Source organism: Pecten maximus, chromosome 2, assembly GCF_902652985.1.
Source record: "Pecten maximus chromosome 2, xPecMax1.1, whole genome shotgun sequence".
Classification (NCBI taxonomy): domain Eukaryota; kingdom Metazoa; phylum Mollusca; class Bivalvia; order Pectinida; family Pectinidae; genus Pecten; species Pecten maximus.
In genome coordinates this window covers 20,562,596-20,589,285 of record NC_047016.1, presented here as the reverse complement: position 1 = coordinate 20,589,285, position 26,690 = coordinate 20,562,596, and the positions used below count along the sequence as shown (strand labels likewise).

General features: G+C 37.5%; 1 protein-coding gene across 1 annotated transcript in view; it reads left to right on the top strand.

Annotated features, from left to right (window-relative positions):
• Positions 1-26,690, top strand: part of LOC117321439 (transforming growth factor beta receptor type 3-like) — a 79,971-nt gene that overhangs the window by 47,628 nt on the left and 5,653 nt on the right. The window contains exons 5-16 of the mRNA XM_033875858.1: positions 10,279-10,462; positions 11,353-11,476; positions 18,267-18,459; positions 18,832-19,009; positions 21,073-21,245; positions 21,693-21,842; positions 22,062-22,268; positions 22,665-22,815; positions 23,997-24,087; positions 24,385-24,568; positions 24,882-25,023; positions 25,311-25,496. Coding sequence (XP_033731749.1) covers positions 10,279-10,462; positions 11,353-11,476; positions 18,267-18,459; positions 18,832-19,009; positions 21,073-21,245; positions 21,693-21,842; positions 22,062-22,268; positions 22,665-22,815; positions 23,997-24,087; positions 24,385-24,568; positions 24,882-25,023; positions 25,311-25,496 — 1,963 coding nt within the window. The remainder of the gene's footprint in view (positions 1-10,278; positions 10,463-11,352; positions 11,477-18,266; positions 18,460-18,831; positions 19,010-21,072; positions 21,246-21,692; positions 21,843-22,061; positions 22,269-22,664; positions 22,816-23,996; positions 24,088-24,384; positions 24,569-24,881; positions 25,024-25,310; positions 25,497-26,690) is intronic.

Here is a 26,690-nt window from a genome sequence, read left to right as displayed (position 1 = left end):
CTATAGCTGTCATCTGGCCTATATGTATTAAAACATTCATACAAGATCTAACCTGTAATATGGCTGTCATGTGACCTGTACCTTAACTGTCGATAAAATTTCAGGTTCTATGATATTCATGACGTTTTTAGCTACTTTGTCAATTCTGTCCTATTCTGACTTGTTCCCACATTTGTTTTAGTCCACATCAACAGAAACCAAAGTTTCGTTTCTACTGTGTGTACAACATTGTTGGCTGCTGTTTTGAATGGTGCTATAAATAGCCAGCAGTGTTACAAGCTGGGAGGGGTATCTAAAGGAGGTTAATTGGCGATAAATCTGAGGAGGCTGTTTACTTAGTTATATTGTACTGCTACAATCATAGTCTATAAAATGTATATAACACAATGGAATGACATGCTACAATGGCTGCTGTGTATAGATCTAGAGCAGCATATGAATTTGATTACAGTATATACATCAGAGCTGCTGAATGTCACTGACAGCAAACAATATATCAGAGCTTCTGAATGTCACTTTATGACTACAATATATAGCCGGCCTTCTGAATGTCACTGACAGCAGTATACATGTATATACCCGACTTATGAATGTCACTGACAGCAGTATACATGTAAACCCAGCTTATGAATGTCACTGACAGCAGTATACAAGTAAACCCGGCTTCTGAATGTCACTGACAACAGTATATATCGGAGCTTCTGAAGATCAGTGACATCATTATATATCAGAGCTTCTGAATGTCGTTGACATCAGTATAGCAGAGCTTCTGAATGTCACTGACTACAGTATACCAGAGATCCTGAATGTCACTGACTACAGTATATACCAGAGCTTCTGAATGTCAATGACTACAGTATACCAGAGCTGCTGAATGTCACTGACTACAGTATATACCAGAGATCCTCAATGTCGCTGACTACAGTATACCAGAGCTGCTGAATGTCACTGACTACAGTATATACCAGAGATCCTGAATGTCGCTGAGTACAGTATATACCAGAGCTTCTGAATGTCGCTGACTACAGTATATATCAGAGCTTCTGAATGTCACTGACATCAGTATACCAGAGCTTCTGAATGTCACTGACTACAGTATACCAGAGCTTCTGAATGTCACTGACATCAGTATACCAGATATCCTGAATGTCACTGACTACAGTATACCAGAGATCCTGAATGTCACTGACTACAGTATGTACCAGAGATCCTCAATGTCACTGACTACAGTATATACCAGAGATCCCGAATGTCACTGACTACAGTATACCAGAGATCCCGAATGTCACTGACTACAGTATACCAGATATCCTGAATGTCACTGACTACAGTATATACCAGAGATCCTGAATGTCGCTGACTACAGTTTATACCAGAGATCCTGAATGTCGCTGACTACAGTATATACCAGAGATCCTGAATGTCACTGACTACAGTATACCAGAGATCCTGAATGTCGCTGACTACAGTATACCAGATATCCTGAATGTCACTGACTACAGTATATACCAGAGCTGCTAAATATCACTGACTACAGTATACCAGAGCTGCTGAATGTCACTGACTACAGTATACCAGAGATCCTCAATGTCGCTGACTACAGTATATACCAGAGAGCCTGAATGTCGCTGACTACAGTATATACCAGATATCCTGAATGTCACTGACTACAGTATACCTACCAGAGATCCTGAATGTCGCTGACTACAGTACTAGTATATCCCAGAGATCCTGAATGTCACTGACTACAGTATATACCAGAGCTGCTGAATGTCACTGACTACAGTATACCAGAGATCCTGAATGTCGCTGACTACAGTATATACCAGAGATCCTGAATGTCACTGACTACAGTATACCAGAGATCCCGAATGTCACTGACTACAGTATACCAGAGATCCCGAATGTCACTGACTACAGTATACCAGATATCCTGAATGTCACTGACTACAGTATATACCAGAGATCCTCAATGTCGCTGACTACAGTATATACCAGAGATCCTGAATGTCGCTGACTACAGTATATACCAGAGATCCTGAATGTCACTGACTACAGTATACCAGAGATCCTGAATGTCGCTGACTACAGTATACCAGATATCCTGAATGTCACTGACTACAGTATATACCAGAGCTGCTGAATGTCACTGACTACAGTATACCAGAGCTGCTGAATGTCACTGACTACAGTATACCAGAGATCCTCAATGTCGCTGACTACAGTATATACCAGAGATCCTGAATGTCGCTGACTACAGTACTAGTATATCCCAGAGATCCTGAATGTCACTGACTACAGTATATACCAGAGATCCTCAATGTCACTGACTACAGTATACCAGAGCTGCTGAATGTCACTGACTACAGTATACCAGAGATCCTCAATGTCGCTGACTACAGTATATACCAGAGATCCCGAATGTCACTGACTACAGTATACCAGAGATCCTGAATGTCGCTGACTACAGTACTAGTATATACCAGAGATCCTGAATGTCACTGACTACAGTATATACCAGAGATCCTGAATGTCACTGACTACAGTATACCAGAGATCCTGAATGTCGCTGACTACAGTACTAGTATATACCAGAGATCCTGAATGTCACTGACTACAGTATATACCAGAGATCCTGAATGTCACTGACTACAGTATACCAGAGATCCTGAATGTCGCTCAGACTACAGTACTAGTATATACCAGAGATCCTGAATGTCACTGACTACAGTATATACCAGAGATCCTGAATGTCGCTGACTACAGTATACCAGAGATCCTGAATGTCACTGACTACAGTATACCAGAGATCGTGAATATCACTGACTACAGTACATTGTATATACATACCAGAGCTTCTGAATTCAGGAATAATTTGTATAACAGTGCTCCAGAAATTGTTGAGTACTGTACCACTGAGGTGTAAGAAATGGAAGTAATTAATTACAGTATATCAGACCATAAATTTACACCCCTAATTAACAACTTATCATTCACACCGTCCAGTGCACTGGTAAATAATTTGGAGGAATCTCTTTCCTGAACGAGTGCACTTTTAGATGGTTACTAACTTGGTAATTTGGATTATACTTTTGGTTGGGTAACTTGTTTAGTACTATCATGTTTTATGGCATGACTGATTGTACATTGAGCTATAAATTCTGTGTATTTGCCCAATTTTCACTCCAAGACGTTAAACACAGAGTCCCTGGAGCACCCATACTGTTACATGTTTGCTTCAGAAATAAGCTTTTCATTAGAGTGGAAATCTTATAAATGATGTGACTGATTATATTTTGGGCTGTTTATTGATTAAAGATTAAGTGAATGGATGGAGACACCAGTTACAACTGGGGAGGCTTAATATAGCCATCACAGCGGCCTGATCTTAACAACCAACACTTCTAGTTCATGTTGTGTGTATTAGGTGAAATGGTGGTCTTAAAACAAACTTTACTAAAATTTAAGAATGTCTCCCTGCTGCAAAGAAAAGTGCAAATGATATTACTTTCATACTATATCTGCAAAAAAAGGTAAATTTTATTACTTTCGTACTATATCTGCAAAAAAAGGTAAATTTTCTTTTTACCATTTAAAAATTTCCATTATAATAAGAAAACAATTTATCACAAAAGAATGTATGCATACTGAAGACTATATATATATTTATGAGCTGCAGTACTAGTGTCCTTAATAAAAACATACCTATATGTAATTACAGTAAAACTTTCTTAAGACGAACCTGCTTGATACGAATTTCTGCTTGATACGAAGTAAATTCAAATCCCCGGTTTTGGCTCCTCTTTACTTATACTATTTTTTGCAACGTATAACGAATTCGCATATAACGAATTATCTTTTGATACGAAGTGATTTCGTGGTCCCGTCAAGTCAATATTTGCGTCTATAACAAATTTTCCCGGCACATTTTTCCGAAAGTGCTGAGTGTGGCCTCGCTTCAAAGTGAAACCTGGGGCCATAAAGGGGAATCGATCGACACATAACTAAATACGATTGGACGTGTATACAGGTAAGTTTGAATAGCCCGGGGACATGAAAGTAACAAAGGTACGTGTAGTCTCAGGTAAACAGTATTCACTATTGTTTCATCTGTCCAGTATGTGGCGTATAAGTACGTTTGGCTATTCAAACTAATCAGCCATGCGTAAATAAATCGTGCTTTTCTAGGTGGTTGTCTTTCCAGTGTTATTTCTATAAATTTTTGAAAGCTGGATTCCCTCCGTCGGGCCCCATACCCGATGTAGACATCGGGGACACCTCGGACGACGAGGATGATTTACCACTATCCTGCTTTCTTCAATGGAACAGTGTTCCAAAAGACCGTGACATGAGTCTCGATGAGTATGTCGCCATAGACGACAGTGTTACAACCTCCCACGGACTTAATGACAACGAAATTATTGCATGTGTCGCTAACAAAAATGACACAGTTGACAAAACGATGTCTATTTATGAAATGAAATATTTGTAACGTGCAGTCGTCTTTGGTTGTGTTTATGGCCTATATGACTTTAACGTTTAGTTTCAGAAACTCTATACGTTTAGTTTCAGAAACTCTATAACGAATTTCTGTTATAACGAATTATTTCTCCTGGTCCCATGGAATTCGTTATAGCAAGGTTTTACTGTATCTTGAAAATCTCTCAACAATTTTGTTTTATTATGTGTAGATGTGGGATTGAACATTGCATGATGTGTGAAGTGCTCACGATGTCTTCATGATGTGCACACAATAGAATAATGTTCAATTGTGTCATGTATCGTACAAACCATTCTGTACATATACTGCTGAAATTATGGAATTATACTGTATATAAACTGCTAAAATTATGGAATTATACTGTATATATACTGCTAAAATTATGGAATTATACTGTATATAAACTGCTAAAATTATGGAATTATACTGTATATATACTGCTAAAATTATGGAATTATACTGTATATATACTGCTAAAATTATGGAATTATACTGTATATAAACTGCTAAAATTATGGAATTATACTGTATATATACTGCTAAAATTATGGAATTATACTGTATATATACTGCTAAAATTATGGAATTAAAGGAAATTACTGTATATATACTGCTAAAATTATGTTATTAATGGAAATTACTGTTTATATACTGCCAAAATTATGTTATTAAAGGAAATTTATAATATATGAGGTATGTAAATCAATGAGAACCAGCAAAAAACCAATTAAACAAAATATTGTTTCATCACCAGCAGGTGCATACTGAAGTCATTGGCTAGAGTAGTAACTAGCACATGAGTAATTAGATAACAAGTGTATGTGGGGTCAGAGCCAGCAGGAGCTGTGGTAAACCAGTACAACCATGTTTAATGTCAACTTCATACAGTGATACCAGTCAAAGTAATTACCTTCTTTGATAGTACGAAAAAAGGTATAAAGAGTTTAAAAGTAATGAAATAATTTCTCAAGTGGTGTTTTCAGATAGGTTGCACCTCCAACTTCTTTGATCAAAGTAAGGAAATGAAGAACAGTAGATGTTTGGGAAAGTGAGCAGCTTTGAAAGTGTTTAATTGGTCAAAAGGGGGCGGTAAATGTCACAAAATGTGAACAGCTAAAAGAATGGATGAGATAAAGAATTAATGTTAATGAGAAACTGTGGTTCTATAATTATGCATAATTGTAGCGATTAATTTAATCTTCTGCTAGTACCTAATATTTTACATGTAAATGAGTACAGTCAAATATTGCTATATTAGGAATCTCAGTAAACCACTTTATATAACCATAATTTGTAATAAAATGATAAGAAATCATTGTTCAAAACTGAAGAAAATTTGTTCTATCCAAAATATCACGAGATCATTGAAAGGTGATTATCCACATCCTGCTACGTAAAGTGATGTGTACTCCAACATGGGTTTGTGAATGAAGCAGCACTTCTGATTTCTGATAAAGATTTCAGCGATACATATTTCTCTTTTACTTGGATCGGCTCTCCCTGGGGCTTTTGATTGGCCCGGGAATAACTGCTGGGTGATGGAATGTAGAAGGAATTGGATTTAGAGAAAGAGCTCCTGGTTTGATGTGGCTTACTGTAATCGTAGGATGAAGGTTATCATGTTTGGCATTCTGTCAGAATATTTCCCGATATTTACATTCTGTCAAAGTCAGGCATATCATATATGTAATACACAGTTTGATGTGAATAATGCAAAAAATGGTCTTTTCTGTTTTCTTGGTGCAGAAGCTTTTCAGGAATTTATCAGTAACATAAACAGACCACCATGATGAAAAACCAGTATAGGTCCAAACAGTGTTTCTAATTCCATTATCAGATCAGGGAGTGGTTTAAGTGATGTAATCCTTGGGATCTCTAGTGTCTGACCTATACCAAAATGGGACTGTATATAGCTTCAGTGTCAGACCTGTATATAGCCTCAGTGTCAGACCTGTATATAGCCTCAGTGTCAGACCTGTATATAGCCTCAGTGTCAGACCTGTATAGAGCCTCAATGTCAGACCTGTATATAGCCTCAATGTCAGACCTGTATATAGCCTCAGTGTCAGACCTGTATATAGCTACAGTGTCAGACCTGTTATATATAGCCTCAGTGTCAGACCTGTAAGACCTGTATATAGCCTCAGTGTCAGACCTGTATAAAGCTTTAGTGTTGGACCTGTATATACTTTCAGTGTCAGACTTGTATATAGCTTTAGTGTCGGACCTGTATATAGCTTCAGTGTCAGACCTGTAATCCTGTATATATTAGCTTCAGTGTCAGACCTCATATATAGCCTCAGTGTCAGACCTGTATATAGCCTCAGTGTCAGACCTGTATAGAGCCTCAATGTCAGACCTGTATATAGCCTCAATGTCAGACCTGTATATAGCCTCAGACCTGTATATAGCTACAGTGTCAGACCTGTTATATATAGCCTCAGTGTCAGACCTGTAAGACCTGTATATAGCCTCAGTGTCAGACCTGTATAAAGCTTTAGTGTTGGACCTGTATATACTTTCAGTGTCAGACTTGTATATAGCTTTAGTGTCAGACCTGTATATAGCTTCAGTGTCAGACCTGTAATCCTGTATATATTAGCTTCAGTGTCAGACCTGTATATAGCCTCAGTGTCAGACCTATATATAGCTTTAGTGTCGGACCTGTATATAGCCTCAGTGTCGGATCTGTATATAGCTTCAGTGTCGGACCTGTATATAGCTTCAGTGTCAGACCTGTATATAGCTTTAATGTCAGACCTGTATATAGCCTCAGTGTCAGACCTGTATATAGCTTTAGTGTCAGACCTGTATATAGCCTCAGTGTCAGACCTGTATATAGCCTCAGTGTTAGACCTGTATAGTTGTTTGGAGGTAAGCATCACACCTAGACCTAATGATCCTTAGAATTAGCTCTGTTAGACCTGGGGGTCCCTCTAGTTTTAGCAAGATGTCAGACGTGGAGGTCACTAGTTTTAACAAGATGTCAGATGTGGAGGTCACTAGTTTTAACAAGATGTCGGACGTGGAGGTCACTAGTTTTAACAAGATGTCAGACGTGGAGGTCACTAGTTTTAACAAGATGTCGGACGTGGAGGTCACTAGTTTTAACAAGATGTCAGATGTGGAGGTCACTAGTTTTAACAAGATGTCGGACGTGGAGGTCACTAGTTTTAACAAGATGTCGGATGTGGAGGTCACTAGTTTTAACAAGATGTCGGATGTGGAGGTCACTAGTTTTAACAAGATGTCAGATGTGGAGGTCACTAGTTTTAACAAGATGTCAGATGTGGAGGTCACTAGTTTTAACAAGATGTCAGATGTGGAGGTCACTAGTTTTAACAAGATATAGCTTTATAAGACCATATGGTTCCTTGGTTCCTTAGTTTAAGTAATGTTTGAACTGTATATTGCATTGATAGTTTTTGATTTTTTGGAAACTGTAAATAAAACTCTTTATGTTATTTCAAATCATTTGTGAAATATGCATGGAAATTAAATATTAAAGAACTCTTCTGTTTATTAGATCATAGTTTGACATAGCTAGACTGCATTTAGGGCGTTTGGATGTACATATTTTACATACTGGGTATATATATTATATAACCAGAACTTACTGCAGTCACATGTCAGTTTTTCTGGAAAGTTGATACACTCCTGTCTTTGATGTAGGGAGGAAGCAGTGATGGTATTTTATGACCTTTCTTAAGGTGGAGCCTGAGTTGTTCTCATCATCACAACTGTCTAACATCTTGATCCGTTCAGACTGACAATCACTGAGACTGACAGAACCTGTTAGTGATTCCATGCAGTGCTGTTGTTCCTCTCAAATGCAAAAAAGAAGAAAAAAAATCTTAATCAATAAGAAACCTCACATAATCACTTAAAGGAAATCTGTTAAAATCTCAATAGAATCCGGGTTTAGATATTTGTTACAGAGGTGATCATATAAATCCTGCTACCCTAGTTTGATCCGACGGAGAAAGCTATAAGATGGTACAACAAGTAAACAAGTTCTGCGTGCACCAGGATTCTCGCAGGATTTTATCAAAGCACCTTACCTATGCTCTGGGTTGTTGTGAATATTTTTGCAACATTGCATGATTCACAGAGACCATACGTTAAAAGTGTTTTGTATTACTGGTAACAACCCAGGAGAGACCTTCTGTAACCATGGCAACAAACAGAACTCTCTTAAGGTCCTTTACCTAAGGTCAAGGTTAGTTTAATTTCCAATTAGTGTGATTAAGTGGAAGAAAACAGAGGGGAGAGAAGAGCACTGGAATTTTGTTCAGTGGGTGGTGGTGTTACAACATGGCTAAGTGGCAGGTTTCCGTAAATGTATATGTATAATTCCAACAAGGTGAGCCTTGTGGCAGTTGTGCTTGTCACAATAGGATCAGGTTTTACTTTAGTAAATAACAGTAAGCATGTTAACAAAAAAATAGCAACATGATGTATATTAAAGCTACCTACATGCTTCTTATGCCAGCCCATATTCTTACGCTATAATACTTGTGTATGAATCCCTATCCTTAGTAATCACCTGTGTATGAATACCTATCCTAAGTAACCACCTGTGTACGAATCCCTATCCTTAGTAACCACCTGTGTATGAATCCCTATCCTTAGTAACCACCTGTGTATGAATCCCTATCCTTAGTAACCACCTGTGTATGAATCCCTATCCTTAGTAACCACCTGTGTATGAATCCCTATCCTTAGTAACCTCCTGTGTATGAATCCCCACTATTATTGGTGACCACCCTTGTATAAATACCTGTCAGTAGTGACCACCCTTGTATAATTTACCTGTCAGTAGTGACCACCCTTGTATAATTTACCTGTCAGTAGTGACCACCCTTGTATAATTTACCTGTCAGAAGTGACCACCCTTGTATAATTTACCTGTCAGTAGTGACCACCCTTGTATAATTTACCTGTCAGTAGTGACCACCCTTGTATAAATACCTGTCAGTAGTGACCACCCTTGTATAATTTACCTGTCAGTAGTGACCACCTGTGTATAAATACCTGTCATTAGTTACCAACTTTGTATATTTACCCATCTTTGGTACTAGCTAATAAAGGGTGTTTAAAGTCATTGTTCATGTGCTTCTTGGTTAAGGTATATATTCTTTGATATCAAAAACATCAATTTGATAGAGTTATGTTGACTATAGCTGGAAATATGACAAAGCTTTTTGTGTTGTAAACCACATCTGACATAGATTTATGATGAGATTACATGCCAATGACTGTGAGTAAGGTTTCATACATCATCATCATGGTAGCTACTATTAATTTACACGAAAGGTTTGTGTTAAAGAATCAACTCATCAGATTCATCTGAAACTACCATAAAATTACTACCAAGTTAACAATATAAAAAAATCTTCTGTGATGCGCTACCCATCTTGGAGAAACTGTTTGACTGGGAATGTTTTGGAAACATTAAAAAGAGATACGTTAATCTTTAAGAAAACAACAAGGAATAATCAACTTTGTATATACTGGCTTGTTTTGGTCACCGATAGATTTTTAAAAATCTGTTCAAATCCTGTTTCATATCTCTGGTCAATCGCCATCCTTAAACAGTTATTGTTTGCATGGAATGATGATTTTTTTTTTATATATGATAAGGGAATGTTACAAACATTAAGACAATACTTTGGTGAAATTTTTGTTAAATTGAAGTCTTTGGAATAGATTTTAGGAAATGCTGAAGGCAGAATGGTCACTGATTTCACTGTGTTATTTAATTTGTATATTTGTAGGTGCCTGTCCATTCCTCAGTCCGACTGGTCTTCAAGAGCCATATGCGTCGGTCGATTCGAAAAGTGTCCAACATGCCACAGACTAGAAAGGGATTGCTTGAGTGGGTTAGGGAAGAACATCATGCTGTCACCTCTTTCACAGAGTTGCGTAAAGGCAACAGGATCGAACTCACTGTAGGACCAGGTAAACAAACTTATGAACTCTTAGTTAATCTATCATAACAATTTCTTCATGCATTTGATAATTGATTGTTAAATAGGAAATTTCTTCATTCACCAAAAAGAGAGAAAGTGTGGTTGGTATGTTTAAGGTATATAGCTTTGTTTTAAACTATCATATTTTTTCATATTGATGCTGTAAATCTCCTGAAAGTTTCCTTGTTATAGTGAAACTATAATTGACTGGATTGATAATTTATTGTCAAAGATAAAATAACTAATCATGAATTAATTTGATAAATCAGAAAATCTCTAAAACATCTTTCAGGGGAGGTAACTCACTGTTTTACCATGTAAACATTCTCCTTCTGTAATATGTCAGGGGAGGTAACTCACTGTTGTACCATGTAAACATTCTCCTTCTGTAATATGTCAGGGGAGGTAACTCACTGTTGTACCATGTAAACATTCTCCCTTCGTAATATGTCAGGGGAGGTAACTCACTGTTGTACCATGTAAACATTCTCCCTTCGTAATATGTCAGGGGAGGTAACTCACTGTTGTACCATGTAAACATTCTCCCTTCGTAATATATCAGGGGAGGTAACTCACTGTTGTACCATGTAAACATTCTTCCTTCTGTATGTCGGGGGAAGTTATTCTCTTTTGGCCCAAGTTATTCAAAAATACCCAGCTTTAAACCTATGTGATTCGTCAGGGGAGGTGACACACTGCCAGCGCAGGTAACATACTCATCAAATTTAAATCTTTTAAATGAGGTCAGGGTCAGAAGTATGCATTGGTTTTCTGTAATATAATTATATATATTATTACATGTAGTTGAAAACAAAGACTGATATATTTTGATGAAAGTTAATGATAATGAGTGATTATACTATTAATTACCTCTTTCAGTGCCAAATGCCCTGCCTACATGTGAGATCAGAGATGACCAGCCAATGAATGCAGTAGCACGCATTGAGCAGCCCCAGTTGCTGTCTGGCTGTAGTGCAAGGGGTCCTGTTGATTCTAAATCTAGGTAACTATATATATTGAGATTCTCGATACTCCTTCAAGAATAAAACTGAGCTGTTAGTATGTGTTCTCAGCTCACCAGTAATAATGAACTACCAGTATGTGGTACTGAGCTCACTGATAATAATGACTACCAGTATGTAGCAAAGAGCTCTCTAGTAATAGTGAACTATTGGTATATGGTACTGAGCTCATCTGTAATAATGAACTACCAATATGTGTACTGAGCTCACCAGTAATAATGAACTACCAGTATTTGGTACTGAGCTCACTGGTAATAATTAACTACCAGTATTTGGTACTGAGCTCACTGGTAATAATTAACAACCAGTATTTGGTACTGAGCTCACTGGTAATAATTAACTACCAGTATTTGGTACTGAGCTCACTGGTAATAATTAACTTTGGGTATGTTGCACTGAGTTCACCAGAAGTACTGAACTGTAAGTTGGTGTTAATTGAAGATTACTTAGTCCTTGTGTGATTCACAAGTTCCTGTCTATGTGTGAGCAAACGTAGTTGGTGTAACATCTCATCAGTGTAGATATATTTATAATTAGAATGAATACTCAATGTAAGTGTAACTCATTTCATATTAAAGAAAACAGCTAAAGTATTACTTACCAGTAGCTTTTATGGCAGAATGTTTTAACCAAAGTTAAATTAGCTCATAGTACAATCATTATAAATAGGGCTTTACCAAGACATCTACCTAACAATGTAACAGATAGGTCATACATGTTAGGTATAGGTTATATACACATGGTGTACAGATGTACACAAGGGTCATACACATATGTCAGAGGCATGACATACACCCAAGTCCTGACAGGGTAAAATTCATTTACACTGTAAAGCTATAAACTATGGAGTATTACCAAAAACTTGTCTGTACAAAAGAAAGAACAAAAATCAATATTGTAATTTGCCTGATGGCCATAAGGATGATGGATCAGGATGATCTAAATATGGATGTAGGTCTCTGACCTACCTGGATAATACCTTGACCTTAGTGGCATGTTTATATAGAGCTGGCTTTGTATTGATTTGCTGTCCTGGTTCTGGGGTTGTTTACTTGTTACATGGTATTGGGGTCAAGTTCTAATCAGTGATTGGTCATTCCTACTGGGCTGGATCAGTGATTGTCATTGGTGCTCAGGATCGATGGTTGTTAGGGTGCCACAATCAATACCAGGGAGCTTGCTTTGATTGACAATCAGTCCATTATATGATGGACACTTATTCAGAAGAACACTTCTTTAATTTCCCAGGATGTTTGATCAGCCATTTTTTTGTTGTTGTTGGAACCAAAATGTACAATTCTAATATTTAAGACATAACTTTCAGGAAAAGCCTATTTCATCATTTAAATATAAAACAAAAACTATATATGATTTACAGTTGCTGTGCCATTCATAATGTGAATGCTAGAAATTAAATGTCTGTCTAAAAGATAACTTCTCAATCAGACAGTCCTCCATGGAACTTGTTAGATTGATTATCATAATTAGAAGATAAATCATCTGCTCATGGCCAGATAATAACAGTAAAGGTCAAGGTCAAACATTGGGATGTTTGTTCAGATAAGGACTGCTGAAGTGTTGATTTTTACTAGACAATGCATCACAGTAGGGGAGGTATGATATAGTAAACAATAGATGTAGATCAGTGTAGTTTCCTTTGTTATACTGCGTGTTAATACTCTTCATTTTCCAGGAACAAAAAATGCATTTATGTGTACATTGAGTTCTCATTCCATTTAAAACTGCTACATCTCTGACAAAGAGTAATTGTGATTGCATTGTTAAAAACTAGAATGGGCAATTATATATTTTTATACAATACCAAAATTAACATACTTAACACTATTACCACCATCCAAAAATGAAAGCTCCTCTTTCTTTATTTTTAAATTCTTAAGTGAACAAATAATTAATACCATCCCAAAGAAATGATATTTTCAGCTTGCCTCTATATTTTACATAACTTCCAGTTTTCTTATGTAAGCAATCATTTTAGGATGCTGTTTATATTTTTATCTTCATTCATTTGTGTTAATTATCTAATGTTTCCCCTTCAAGTGAAGGAGACATACTGTGTTATAACTTCTAATAATAATAATTAGTTCTTGTCTGAGCCATAACTTATGAACCATTGAAAGGATATTGATCAAACTTGAGGTATGTGTGCATCACCTGAACCTGGTGTACAATACAATGCTGTTAGTTCACTGTGACCTTAACCTTGTTGTCAAAGGTCAAATAAGTGCATATTTAACGTCAGGGTGCCTTTGGCACCTGCCGTTATAGGCGGGGTGGGAAAATGTTGTTACTGACAGATCTCTTCCGGGTAACTAATCCTCTTTTCTGACATACAAATGATATACATCCGCAGCCTAATATAGTTCCTATTTTGATGGCAATTATTGACACAATTTAAGTGATGTAAACCGTGTTTACTGCAATTATTTATAATGAAATGTTAATGTTTGGTGTTCTAGACTATTTTAGAGTATAATTATTAACCTTTTTCCTCGTCAGTAGATGCAATTTTGTTGGCGTAGGATTACGTAGTTCTGTCCCGATACTGCCTTGAAAACGAAAGTAGAAAAATTAGTTTGATCGTCGTGGAAATTTACATGCATTCACAGAGAAACTATCCACATCTGTTCATCCTGAGTTCATATGCAGGAACATTTGATAGCTTAAAATCAATCCTATTTACGTAGTCAAATCAACCCTATTTACGTTGTCAAATGCACCCGAGCATTCCACAAGATAACTTCAGCTGTCACGTGACTCTTCACTAGTCAGCCAAAATGGCGGTTTTGTCTACTGTAACTAAACCAATGACCGTTCGCAGTTTCATATTCATTTGTAAGTCGCTAGAATACGCAAGAAATATGACCAGGAATTGAGGGCAAGTTGTAACAAACTACATTGCCGTTTTTCGTGAGGATTTTATTAAATAAGGTTATTATTTGTTGTTTGAAAAGAATCTAATGATTATGATCCGTGACTGATGTACTGGCGGTGTCAAAACTAGATATGTCTCGTTGGACAACGCGATCGCAATTTTCTATCAGAGTTAAAATGTGTTACTTAAGGGGTCATAAAATAGATGTTTGATAGGCCTTATTAATAACTTATAGTATAAATAAAATAAAAAAAACTTCGGCTGTGTACATTTTGGATTTTATCTTTAGTTGTAGTTACTTGACAACATGTTCTGTTAATAGACCGATTTGTCGCTCAGTTGATTCTTTTTTCAAAGTTTACAAGCAGCTTTACTGATTCAGGAGTATATCAATAATCTTCCACAAGCATTAAAGAAATGGGGAAAGAGCTATACTCAGCTATTGTAAAGTTGTCAGCTGATATATATGTTATACATGTTTTCTTGAATATATATAGAATAGAAATACCAGGGCCAGATGAAGACATTTCATCTGATACAAATGTACCTGTCTGACTATAAAATCCAATTTTTCTTATAATATGACCTCAGACCCTGACTTTTCTCAGGGCCTTTGGCCCTTCGATTTTCAATTATTCTTGTGCATGTGATAATTTTTAAACAATAAAGATTTCTTAATCAAAGTTGCTGTATACATTTATCATCCACTGGCAAAGTGCTGTGGATCATTGTGACCTTGACCTCAGGTCAAATGTCAAATAAGCACAAATTTTTCCAATGTTTAACTCTTAAAACTCTTATATTATACTATTGAAGACATCATAATGAATGTTTCTGTATTTGTTAATCACCCACTGACAAAGTGCATTGCTCTCTCGCTGGATCATTGCACCTTTTGATCGCAAGCTTAAGGTCAATGGTCAAATGTTTATATGGGCACTTCATATGGGCCATCACTTCTCAAATTTTGAAGATATCTTGATGAAACTTGCAGTATACTTGCATTACCTAAAGTCAACATGCCGTAAGGTCAATTTGATCTTATTCTCAAGGTCAAAGGCCAAAGTGCCTATTTTTTTTAATAATTTTCTATCCAGCAGTAAATTTTCAACCATTTAAGACATCTGCAATGAAAGCTGCTGCATACCTTTGTCACCCCACTTTTGCAAGTTTGACCTCAACATCAAAGGTCAATTGAGTTTAAAAAAATCACTGCCTAGTAAGGGAGAAGGGGAGACATGTTTTGTTCACAAAACAATCTCTAGTTAATTCTCTGTCATCAGTGCCATTTTATTAGCTCACCTGGACCGAAGGTCCGGTGAGCTTATGCCATGGTGCAGCGTCCGTCGTCCGTCGGTCGTCCGTCGTCCGTCCGTCAACATTTGCTTCAAATCGCTACTAGTCAAAAAGTTCTTATTGGATTTTGACCAAATTTGGTCAGAAACATCCTTGGCAGAAGGGGATCAGATTTTGCATAAATGGTGACTCTGACCCCCAAGGGGCCTGAGGGACGGGGCCCAATAGGGGAAATTGAGGCAATTCCTTTAAATCGCTACTAGTCATAAAGTTATGAATGGATTTGAACCCAATTTGGTCAGAAACATCCTTTGGGGAAGGGGAACAGATTTTGCATAAATGGTGACTCTGACCCCCAAGGGGCCAAAGGGGCGGGCCTAATGGGGAAATAGAGGTAATTCCTTCAAATCGCTACTAGTCATAAAGTTATGAATGGATTTGAACCCAATTTGGTCAGAAACATCCTTTGGGGAAGGGGAACAGATTTTGCATAAATGGTGACTCTGACCCCCGAGGGGCCAAAGGGGCGGGGCCCCATATGGGAAATAGAGGTAATTCCTTTAAATCGCTACTTGTCATAAATTTATGAATGGATTTGAACCCAATTTAGTAAGAAACATTCTTTGGGGAAGGGGAACAGATTTTGCATAAATGGTGACTCTGACCCCCAAGGGGCCAAAGGGGCGGGGCCTAATGGGGAAATAGAGGTAATTCCTTCAAATCGCTACTAGTCATAAAGTTATGAATGGATTTGAACCCAATTTGGTCAGAAACATCCTTTGGGGAAGGGGAACAGATTTTGCATAAATGGTGACTCTGACCCCACAGGGGCCTGAGGGGCGGGGCCCAATAGGGGAAATTGAGGCAATTCCTTTAAATCGCTACTAGTCATAAAGTTATGAATGGATTTGAACCCAATTTGGTCAGAAACATCCTTTGGGGATGGGGAATAGATTTTGCATAAATGGTGACTCTGACCCCCAAGGGGCCAAAGGGGCGGGGCCTAATGGGGAAATAGAGGTAATTCCTTCAAATCGCTACTTGTCATAAAGTTATGAATGGATTTGAACCCAATTTAGTCAGAAGCATTCTTTGGGGAAGGGGAACAGATTTTGCATAAATGGTGACTTTGACCACCAAGGGGCCAAAGGGGCGGGGCCCCATATGGGAAATAGAGGTAATTCCTTTAAATCGCTACTAGTCATAAAGTTATGAATGGATTTGAACCCAATTTAGTAAGAAACATCCTTTGGGGAAGGGGAACAGATTTTGCATAAATGGTGACTCTGACCCCTAAGGGGGCAATGGGGCGGGGCCTAATGGGGAAATAGAGGTAATTCCTTCAAATCGCTACTAGTCATAAAGGTATGAATGGATTTGAACCCAATTTGGTAAGAAACATTCTTATGTGAAGGGGAACAGATTTTGCATAAATGGTTACTCTGACCCCCAAAGGACCAAAGGGGCGGGGCCTAATGGGGAAACAGAGGTAATATCTTTAAATCGCTACTAGTCATAAAATTATGAAAAGATTTGAACCGAATTTGGTCAAAAACATCATTGGGGGAAGGGGAACAGATTTTGCATAAATGGTGACTCTGACCCCCAAGGGGCCAAAGGGGCGGGACCTAATGGGGAAATAGAGGTAATTCCTTCAAATCGCTACTAGTCATAAAGTTATGAATGGATTTGAACCCAATTTGGTCAGAAACATCCTTTAGGAAAGGGGAACAGATTTTGCATAAATGGTGACTCTGACCCCCAAGGGGCCAAAGGGGCGGGGCCTAATGGGGAAATAGAGGTAATTCCGTAAAATCGCTACTAGTCATAAAGTTATGAATGGATTTGAACCCAATTTGGTAAGAAACATTCTTGGGGGAAGGGGAACAGATTTTGCATAAATGGTGACTCTGACCCCCGAGGGGCAAAAGGGGCGGGCCCCATATAGGAAATAGAGGTAATTCCTTTAAATCACTACTAGGGTCTGGACTTCATTATTTCTTTGAAGCAGTTGGGATCCCCACGCTATAACCATAAATAGCATTGTTTGAGGTTAACAAACAAAAGGAATTGAACATGAACATTATTTTGACATTTGGTCAAATCCAACCAGGTGAGCGATACAGGCCCCATGGGCCTCTTGTTCATTTTGTGACTAGTTAATTCTCCAACATCAGTGCCATTTTATTCATTTAAGTCAATTCTCTGTCATCAGTGCCATTTTATTCATTTTGTGACTAGCAGTGTATATGGAATCCTGATGCATCACCTTTAACATTGATGAGAAATAATGCTTCTACAATCCAAAGCTCACTATTAACTGGTCAAATGGAGGTCATCACCTTGGTGTGTAGTTTCAGCGTTGCACTGATTAGATATAGTATAGCTGTTTATTCTACTCTGTTAATACCTGTATATTATTAACTGGGTGTTTTGTTAGAGGTTTACTTACATTTGTTTATTCTACTCTGTTATTACCTGTATATTATTAACTGGGTGTTTTGTTACAGTTTTACTTACATTTGTTTATTCTACTCTGTTATTACCTGTATATTATTAACTGGGTGTTTTAATTGTTACAGTTTTACTTACGTTATTGAGCTGGAGAAGGCATACGAACACAACCCAAGGGAGAAGCCTGTTGAGGTAGAACTGGACATCAAGAGCCCATCACGAAAGACAACCAATTGCAATTTACTGCTTGTCCTAAAATCACCAAGATTTGTGATTTGGAAAATCCAAACCAAACGCATCCAGGGAAACTTAGATATTGTGGTAAGTTTACCAAACACATTCAGAGAGATAAAAAGATTCGCATATGGACAAGGATATCTCAACCCTCGTGTAAGAGTCGTGCCTGGACAGCCCGTGGCTTGCTTAGTGCTGGCCAGCCAAACTCTTACACCAGAGTTGAGATATCCCTGTCCACATAACAGGCCCATGTTTAATTATTTTTCTCACATACCCAAAAATGTAACAAATTGTCAGTTGTTGTTCAATCTATCACTGCACCATTATCAATGTTCCATCAAATGCGCATCTTATCAATTGGTGATTATCAATTTGTGTCAAAGAATCAGTTTATATGTGTGTACATCCCAAAACATGAATTATGATGGAGTCTTAAGTCAGGAACTTTGTTTTCAGTCCAATGCTGAAGTCAGCATGTTAGGGATAAAGGTGGACAATGCAGGGACTCGCTTAGAAACCATCACATACAAACGTGAGGGCTTAATACAGTGGGTAAATTACCACAACGGACCAGTGTCACTGTACGCTGGCATCAGTCTCGCCAACAAGGTCACCATCACATTACCTCAAACAGGTAAGAATGCATGGCAGCACGCACGTATATATATATTAGATGTTTTATTGCCTTCTAGATATGCCTCGTGTAATTTTCATTAATATCTTGAAATAATATAATCTTTATACACAATTCATTTGCACACATGTAGATGTTTATATACTTTATACATATGTCTTATGTCTTTTTTTCCCTAGATGAAATATCAATGAATGAGAATATATTAACTCAGTTTAGAATAGAACATGGATACTTCAGTACCCAGTCATCATGAATTTGGAATACCACAAAATTGGAGAATATAGTGCTAACTTTTTTTCCAACATCATTGACAATAAAAAATTACTGACTACACACTTACTTTTGTGTCGCATATGCATGACTGACATGAATGGTATTTTGGATTGTTGTTTCTATTGGCAGCAGGATTACAATTTGCAGTAGCAAATTGGAAATCTGTATCATGATGTATCGAGAGTTTTGTGGCTCAATATAGATCAGATCAGTACTAAATTAGTTCTTTATTTTAAATAAATCATGTTATAAATCAAAAACTTTGCCAGAATCTGATAGCTTTCAACTTGTTTATTTATGGATGCTGTAACAGAATGTATGCCCATCTCGGCAATTCAAGGATAACACTAATGCCCTGATCTCGGCAATTCAAGGATAACACTAATGCCCTGATCTCGGCAATTCAAGGATAACACTAATGCCCTGATCTCGGCAATTCAAGGATAACACTAATGCCCTGATCTCGGCAATTCAAGGATAACACTAATGCCCTGATCTCGGCAATTCAAGGATAACACTAATGCCCTGATCTTGTGTGGCAGTCACTGACCAGCTGTCCTAGCCTATATATTACAACCTGACTGAAAATTCTGCTCTGGTTCATCATCTGCACTGTAAAAATTGATCCTATTGGCATGATGTCTATTTCAATGGTATTGAAATTGTGATCAGCACACCGAAAGCTGAATCTTTCTGTATACTATATGGCAACCAGTTATTTATCACTTGTGTTGCATAACATACCCAGCTTTCCAATCAGTATAGTTAAGGTTTACGTTACTTTGGATGCACTACATACAAATACCACAAAAGATCATGCTTGTCATGAAAATCACAAACCAATTACACTACACAAGGTAGAATTCATTATTTTATTTGTACAAGCATTGAGATAGGACCCCAATGTCCTCCCTTTGCAACTTGCAAGCTGACTAAAACACTGTGTAAACAACCTGTCAAACCAACTTGTCAAATCTGACCTGTAGATTTCAATTACAGAATATAATTAGCTTTGATAAACTATGGATTTATAGCTGGCTGTGAGCTATTACTATACCTTCGCGATCAGTGTTAGCATCATCCATAAACAGCAAGGTTAATGTTTTTATAAAACAGTGTTGTGTCAATTCTTAGGTATTTGACATTCAGGTACTGCATATGCAGACCCGCTGACCTTTAACAGATCATGACCTTTGACCTACTTTAAAAAATTTAACTTGGCCACTGTATGAATGTTAACCGTACATGATGAAGCTTTCATATTTGACATGCATGTTCCTTGTGAACTTTCCATTGATACTATTTGTGGGCCTGCAGACTGTGACCTTTGACATACTTTTAAAAAAAATACTTCTGAATTTCAACCCACTTGGCAAGCTATATATGCTGTCTTTTGACAACTTTTGTCATTTTTGCCTTTAGCTGTAAAACTTAAATATAATTTTTTTTTTCTTCTGAAAATGAAGCATTAAAAGATACCTTTGCAGTATTAGCAAGTGTGCACTAAACAAACAGATTTAGGGTTATATTTATACAAATTTTTCCAATATCAGCTTTTTGGTATATTTTTTCATTTCCTGCAAACTACAAAATAAAAAAGAAATATGATATTTAAATCTTAAGAAAACAGATCATGGGGCTAGCTTTCAGGTAATAGGTTAGCTGGTCTATGTAGCTTCAGAAAAAGTCAATTATAAACAGAACAATTTAAGGTACTAAAATTATCTATTATTGTTATATGATGGGTTTTAATCATGTTTGTGGCTAAAATCTGCTTTACTTTACAGAGGAATCTGATTCTGACAGGGGACATGGTAAGGAATCTAAAAGTCCTACACAGACAATTACACCTCCTTTTGACAATATCCCCCACACCAAGAGTGTGTTCCACAGAGCAATCCATGCTGAGTGTCATCCTGAGAGACATATGATAGTGGCTTTCAGCAAACTCATTCAGCAGGTAAATATTCACCACATGCAACACTTACCCACATACAACACTGACAATAAAATATCAAGTCACATACAACTATGACAATAAAAATCTGCCACATACAAAAAAGATAATGAAATATCAGCCACATACAACATTGACATTGAATATCTGCTTCATACAACAATACCCACATACAACAATGACAATAAAATATCAGCCACATACAACATTGACTATAAATATCAGCCACATGCAACATTGACAATGAATATCTGCCATATACAACAATACCCACATACAACACTAACAATAAATATCAGCCACATTCAACACTAACAATAAAATGTCTGCCACATATAACTCTTACATTGAGATACCTGCCACATACAACACTCACAATACAATATCTAACATGTTGGATAAAAAATGAAATGATGAAACTTGTCAAAATATTGTTTTGATTGGTTACAGAATTTTGGACTTGAAATTGATCAGCTGACCCTCAGGGACCCAGCCTGTAAAGCAGGGAAGAATGAGACACACATCATCCTTGGTCTGTCTCCGTCTAACTGTGGTACACAAGTATCAGTCACAAATGGCAACACTTTCTATGACAATTTGGTGAGTTAACTATAATTACAGAAGAAAACAGCCAAATTATGCTCTGAGACTTTAATCTGATTTGCATCAAATTTCTTGTTGAAACTGCGTTGACTTGCCTGTAATGTTTTTCTCTCTCAGATTCCTAATTCCTGATGTAATCTGATCCGTACATTAAATATTGGGTTTCTTGTAGTGAATATTTCCCATTAACACTTATATTGTCACTTCCAATTTCAGTTATTGGTACATCGTTCATCCCCGGATGGGTTGGATGAGGTCGGAAGTGGCTATGATTCCCTTTCAGATAATGAGATTTCAGGATCAGGGTCACATGATCCAAAAACTGAAACCTACTTTGATGACGAGGACTTCCAGACAGATGCTATAAAAATAGAAGTTGTATGTCAATTCATTGAACAGGAGAGAATTCCCGACTCCCATCTGGTATGTAACATTATCAAAGATGCTCTCAGGGTTGGTTTTGGTAAAAAGAAAAATCTCAGTACAGATTATAATTAAAATTTCATTTTATATGACATCATTTTAAAGTTAGACACTGCTTTTAAACCCTTTTGACAAGCTTAAGTTGGTAGCAGTTGGTCAAGGTTTGTCCCTGTTTGACATTGTTTTTGATGTTTTGGGGAATTTTGAAATGTCTTATTGTATTATATCGGGTTTAAAGAAAGATCATTTTAACCGTTGCAATTATAAATTAACAAAATGTTTAATCACTTCATTGGCCCTTTAAGTAATACATTCAGATCAGTTTGCCTGTCTTCAAACAAAACAGTTTTAATATGTTTGTATCACGTTATACCGACATGTATATATTTATGTTAGACCACGCAGACGGATACATCCTGGACACAGTCAAACCGAAGTTTTAGCATCAAATTATACCGCTCCAGTGTGATGAAAGAACCCGTCTACCGCTTCCCTATGGCTGTTACTCCATACAGCTTAATTTATGTGGAGGTCGATATGCAGCCAGGTAAGTAACTCAGACCACTGGTCAAAAGTTATAGTGTTAACTCACACAACTGATCAACAGTTACTGTGTTAACTCACACCATTGGTCAAAAGTTACAGTGTTAACTCACACCACTGGTCAGTAGTTAGTGTTACCTCACACCTCTGGTCAGTAGTTGCAGTGTTAACTCACACCACTGGTCAAAAGTTACAGTGTTAACTCACACCACTGGTCAGTAGTTGCAGTGTTAACTCACACCACTGGTCAAAAGTTACAGTGTTAACTCACACCACTGGTCAAAAGTTACAGTGTTAACTCACACCACTGGTCAGTAGTTAGCGTTAACTCACACCACTGGTCAGTAGTTGCATATACTTAAGCATCATTCTTGTCTCATATCTCATGAAACCAGGTGAGCGATACAGGCCATCTGGGCCTCTAGTTTTGACATATGTTGTAAATTAAGTTTTCCTGCTATCTTACCTTTTCGGTGGGCTTCCATTTTTCGCTGTAGGCAAAACTAAATTTCCTGTGTAAACACACTTTCGGCAAATCCGGAAATTTTAAATCCGGAACCAATTTATTAATTTTTGTTTTAACAAATGTGAAGCCTGTATGTACTACTTCATACTGAATATACCAATTATAGTGTACATTTATTTTTTCATTTTTTATGCATATCATAATACAGGAGTTATTTGCTTAACAGAAAAATTGCCCATGGCCAGCCTGTCCTACTGTAGTGTGCTACCTGTGACTTCCTGGGGTAGGGGGGGGGTGTAAACTGCTGTGATGTCCTGTTGGGGGGGAGGGGTGGGGCGCTGTGATGTCCTGTTGGGGGGGAGGGGTGGGGCACTGTGATGTCCTGTTGGGGGGGGGGGGGGGGGACGCTGTGATGTCCTGTTGGGGGGGAGGGGGGGACGCTGTGATGTCCTGTTGGGGGGGGGGGGGGGGTGCTGTGATGTCCTGTTGGGGGGGAGGGGTGGAGCGCTGTGATGTCCTGTTGGGGGGGAGGGGGGGGACGCTGTGATGTCCTGTTGGGGGGGGGGAGGGGGGGTGCTGTGATGTCCTGTTGGGGGGGGGGGTGGAGCGCTGTGATGTCCTGTTGGGGGGGAGGGGTGGGGCGCTGTGATGTCCTATGTTGTGATCATCTGTATTTACCTATGCAGGTTTTGATATATACTTAATTGATTACTTTCCAGTGGAGAATCTACAGGTGGTGATACAAAGCTGCTGGCTCTCCAATCTCATGGATAAGCAGACCGATTTGGCTATTACTCTTATAGATAATGGGTAAAATATCATTTATTACATTATTGATCAGGAAGAACTGTTTACTTATCTACTAATAATGAAATTGTCTTTGTGCGAAATATCATTTAATTCTTAATCCGATCAGTACATGGTTAAGATATTGTCTAACTCATCCTGAATTGACACCTCTATTTGAGGTGTGATTGAACACCTTTTAATACAGAAATGGTTCTGAAATGTGTTACAAATAAGGCATTGATTTAATGAGTAATTGTAGGTATAATTGCTACATTACCACTTGTGTGTTACTAAACCAGTTAATTGTTTTTGGTGTAGATGTAGGACAAGATATGGTACAGTCCGCTGGATCACCAACGAGTCCTTCCTCGGAGCTGGCTGGGGATCAAATACACATGCTCAGCGATTTAGCTTCAACTTTGGAGATCATTACCCTGCCCTGTTCCTTCAGTGCCGACTGGGTGTTTGTAGTAGGAACACCAAACTCACAAAGGGAATTCCTGTAAGTTTGAACAATTTAAATGCAGATTAAAACAAGATTGATAAAAAAAACACCTAGAATTATGGGTCCATTAAATGGAGTATTGTGTGCAGGAGTTATTGGTATATGATAATGATGTTGTACAGTGTTGTATAGTATGGGAGATAACTCTCAGAAAAAGACTCAGCAAAATAAATGTTTTTAGTCACATGAAATTCACGTTTAAGTAACACATGTCTACAGTATTAAATACAATAAAACCCCATGTAAAAATTTCATTATCAAATCAAAAGTATTGTCAGAGATGAAACAGAATAAACATGAATGTATTCAGTGTGAAGAGGATATGTGTGGGAAAATTGATAGCAACATGCCAGGGAAGCTGATAGTTCGTGGTCCATTGGAACTTACCGGAAATGTGGAGCCTCCTGAACCTAGCAGGAAAACGATAATAAAACCAGCTATCAACCAACCAGGTCAGTATACAGTGACAATAGACTTCATTAAAGGTGTAATTCTGACATATCATTATAAAAAAATCATACAGAACTAAATTTATAGCAATGCGATAGATGTGATTATCGGCTGATTACATGATTTTAAAACATGAATTAGTTTTCAAACTATCATCTGCCATTTAAGTAATCTTGAAATCAAATTGAAATACATTTAAGACAATGACTTTTGTCCTTTTTACTATAAAAGACAAAGCTTGAGATAATGCAAATAATGTTAAACTGATTTTACTTCTGTCATATTACAGGTGTGGTCAACAAAGCTGATCAAAGTAATCACCGTCACCAGTCAAACGGCCGACACAATTCCGACCATGCTGACACCATTGTGATAGAGGGTCTGGATTCTGGCACAGTTGTTGGCATCGCATTTGCAGCATTTATCATTGGAGTACTACTGATGGCAGCATTGTGGTTCATCCATACACATACGGGTATGTACATACACATACAGGTAGGAAACATAATCATAGGTAGGTAACAACACATACAGGTAGGTAACATAATCACAGGTAGGTAACATACACATACAGGTAGGTAACATACACATACAGATAGGTAACATAATCACAGGTAGGTAACATAATCACAGGTAAGTAACATACTCACACAGGTAGGTAACAACACATACAGGTAGGTAACATACACATACAGGTAGGTAACAACACATACATGTAGGTAACATAATCATAGGTAGGTAACAACACATACAGGTAGGTAACATAATCATAGGTAGGTAACATACACATACAGGTAGGTAACATACACATACAGGTAGGTAACATAATCATAGGTAGGTAACAACACATACAGGTAGGTAACATAATACAGGTAGTTAACAACACATACAGGTAGGTAACAACACATACAGGTAGGTAACATACACATACAGGTAGTTAACAACACATACAGGTAGGTTACAACACATACAGGTAGGTAACATACACATACAGGTAGGTAACAACACATACAGGTAGGTAACATAATCATAGGTAGGTAACATAATCATAGGTAGGTAACATAATCACAGGTAGGTAACAACACATACAGGTAGGTAACATAATCACAGGTAGGTAACATACACATACAAGTAGGTAACATAATCACAGGTAGGTAACAACACATACAGGTAGGTAACAACACATACATGTAGGTAACAACACATACAGGTAGGTACCAACAATTACAGGTAGGTAACAACAATTACAGGTAGGTAACAACAATTACAGGTAGGTAACATAATCACGGGTAGGTAACAACACATACAGGTAGGTAACAACACATACATGTAGGTAACACCACATACATGTAGGTAACAACACATACAGGTAGGTAACAACACATACATGTAGGTAACACTACATACAGGTAAGTTACATATATACATATACAGGTAAGTTACATATATACATATACAGGTGAATAAGGTGGTTATATCTGCGAGTCCAGCCACATATTGATAACTAATCTGTGTAACTTCTTGTCTGTTGTTTCACTTTGCTGTTCTAGTCAGTAGATGTAATGATATTCTTGCTTTAAAAAAACAATTTAAAAAATATCAGAAGGAATTTCAGAACGAGTTACCAGTAATAAGTAAAGGTGGTTATATCTGCGAGTCCAGCCACATA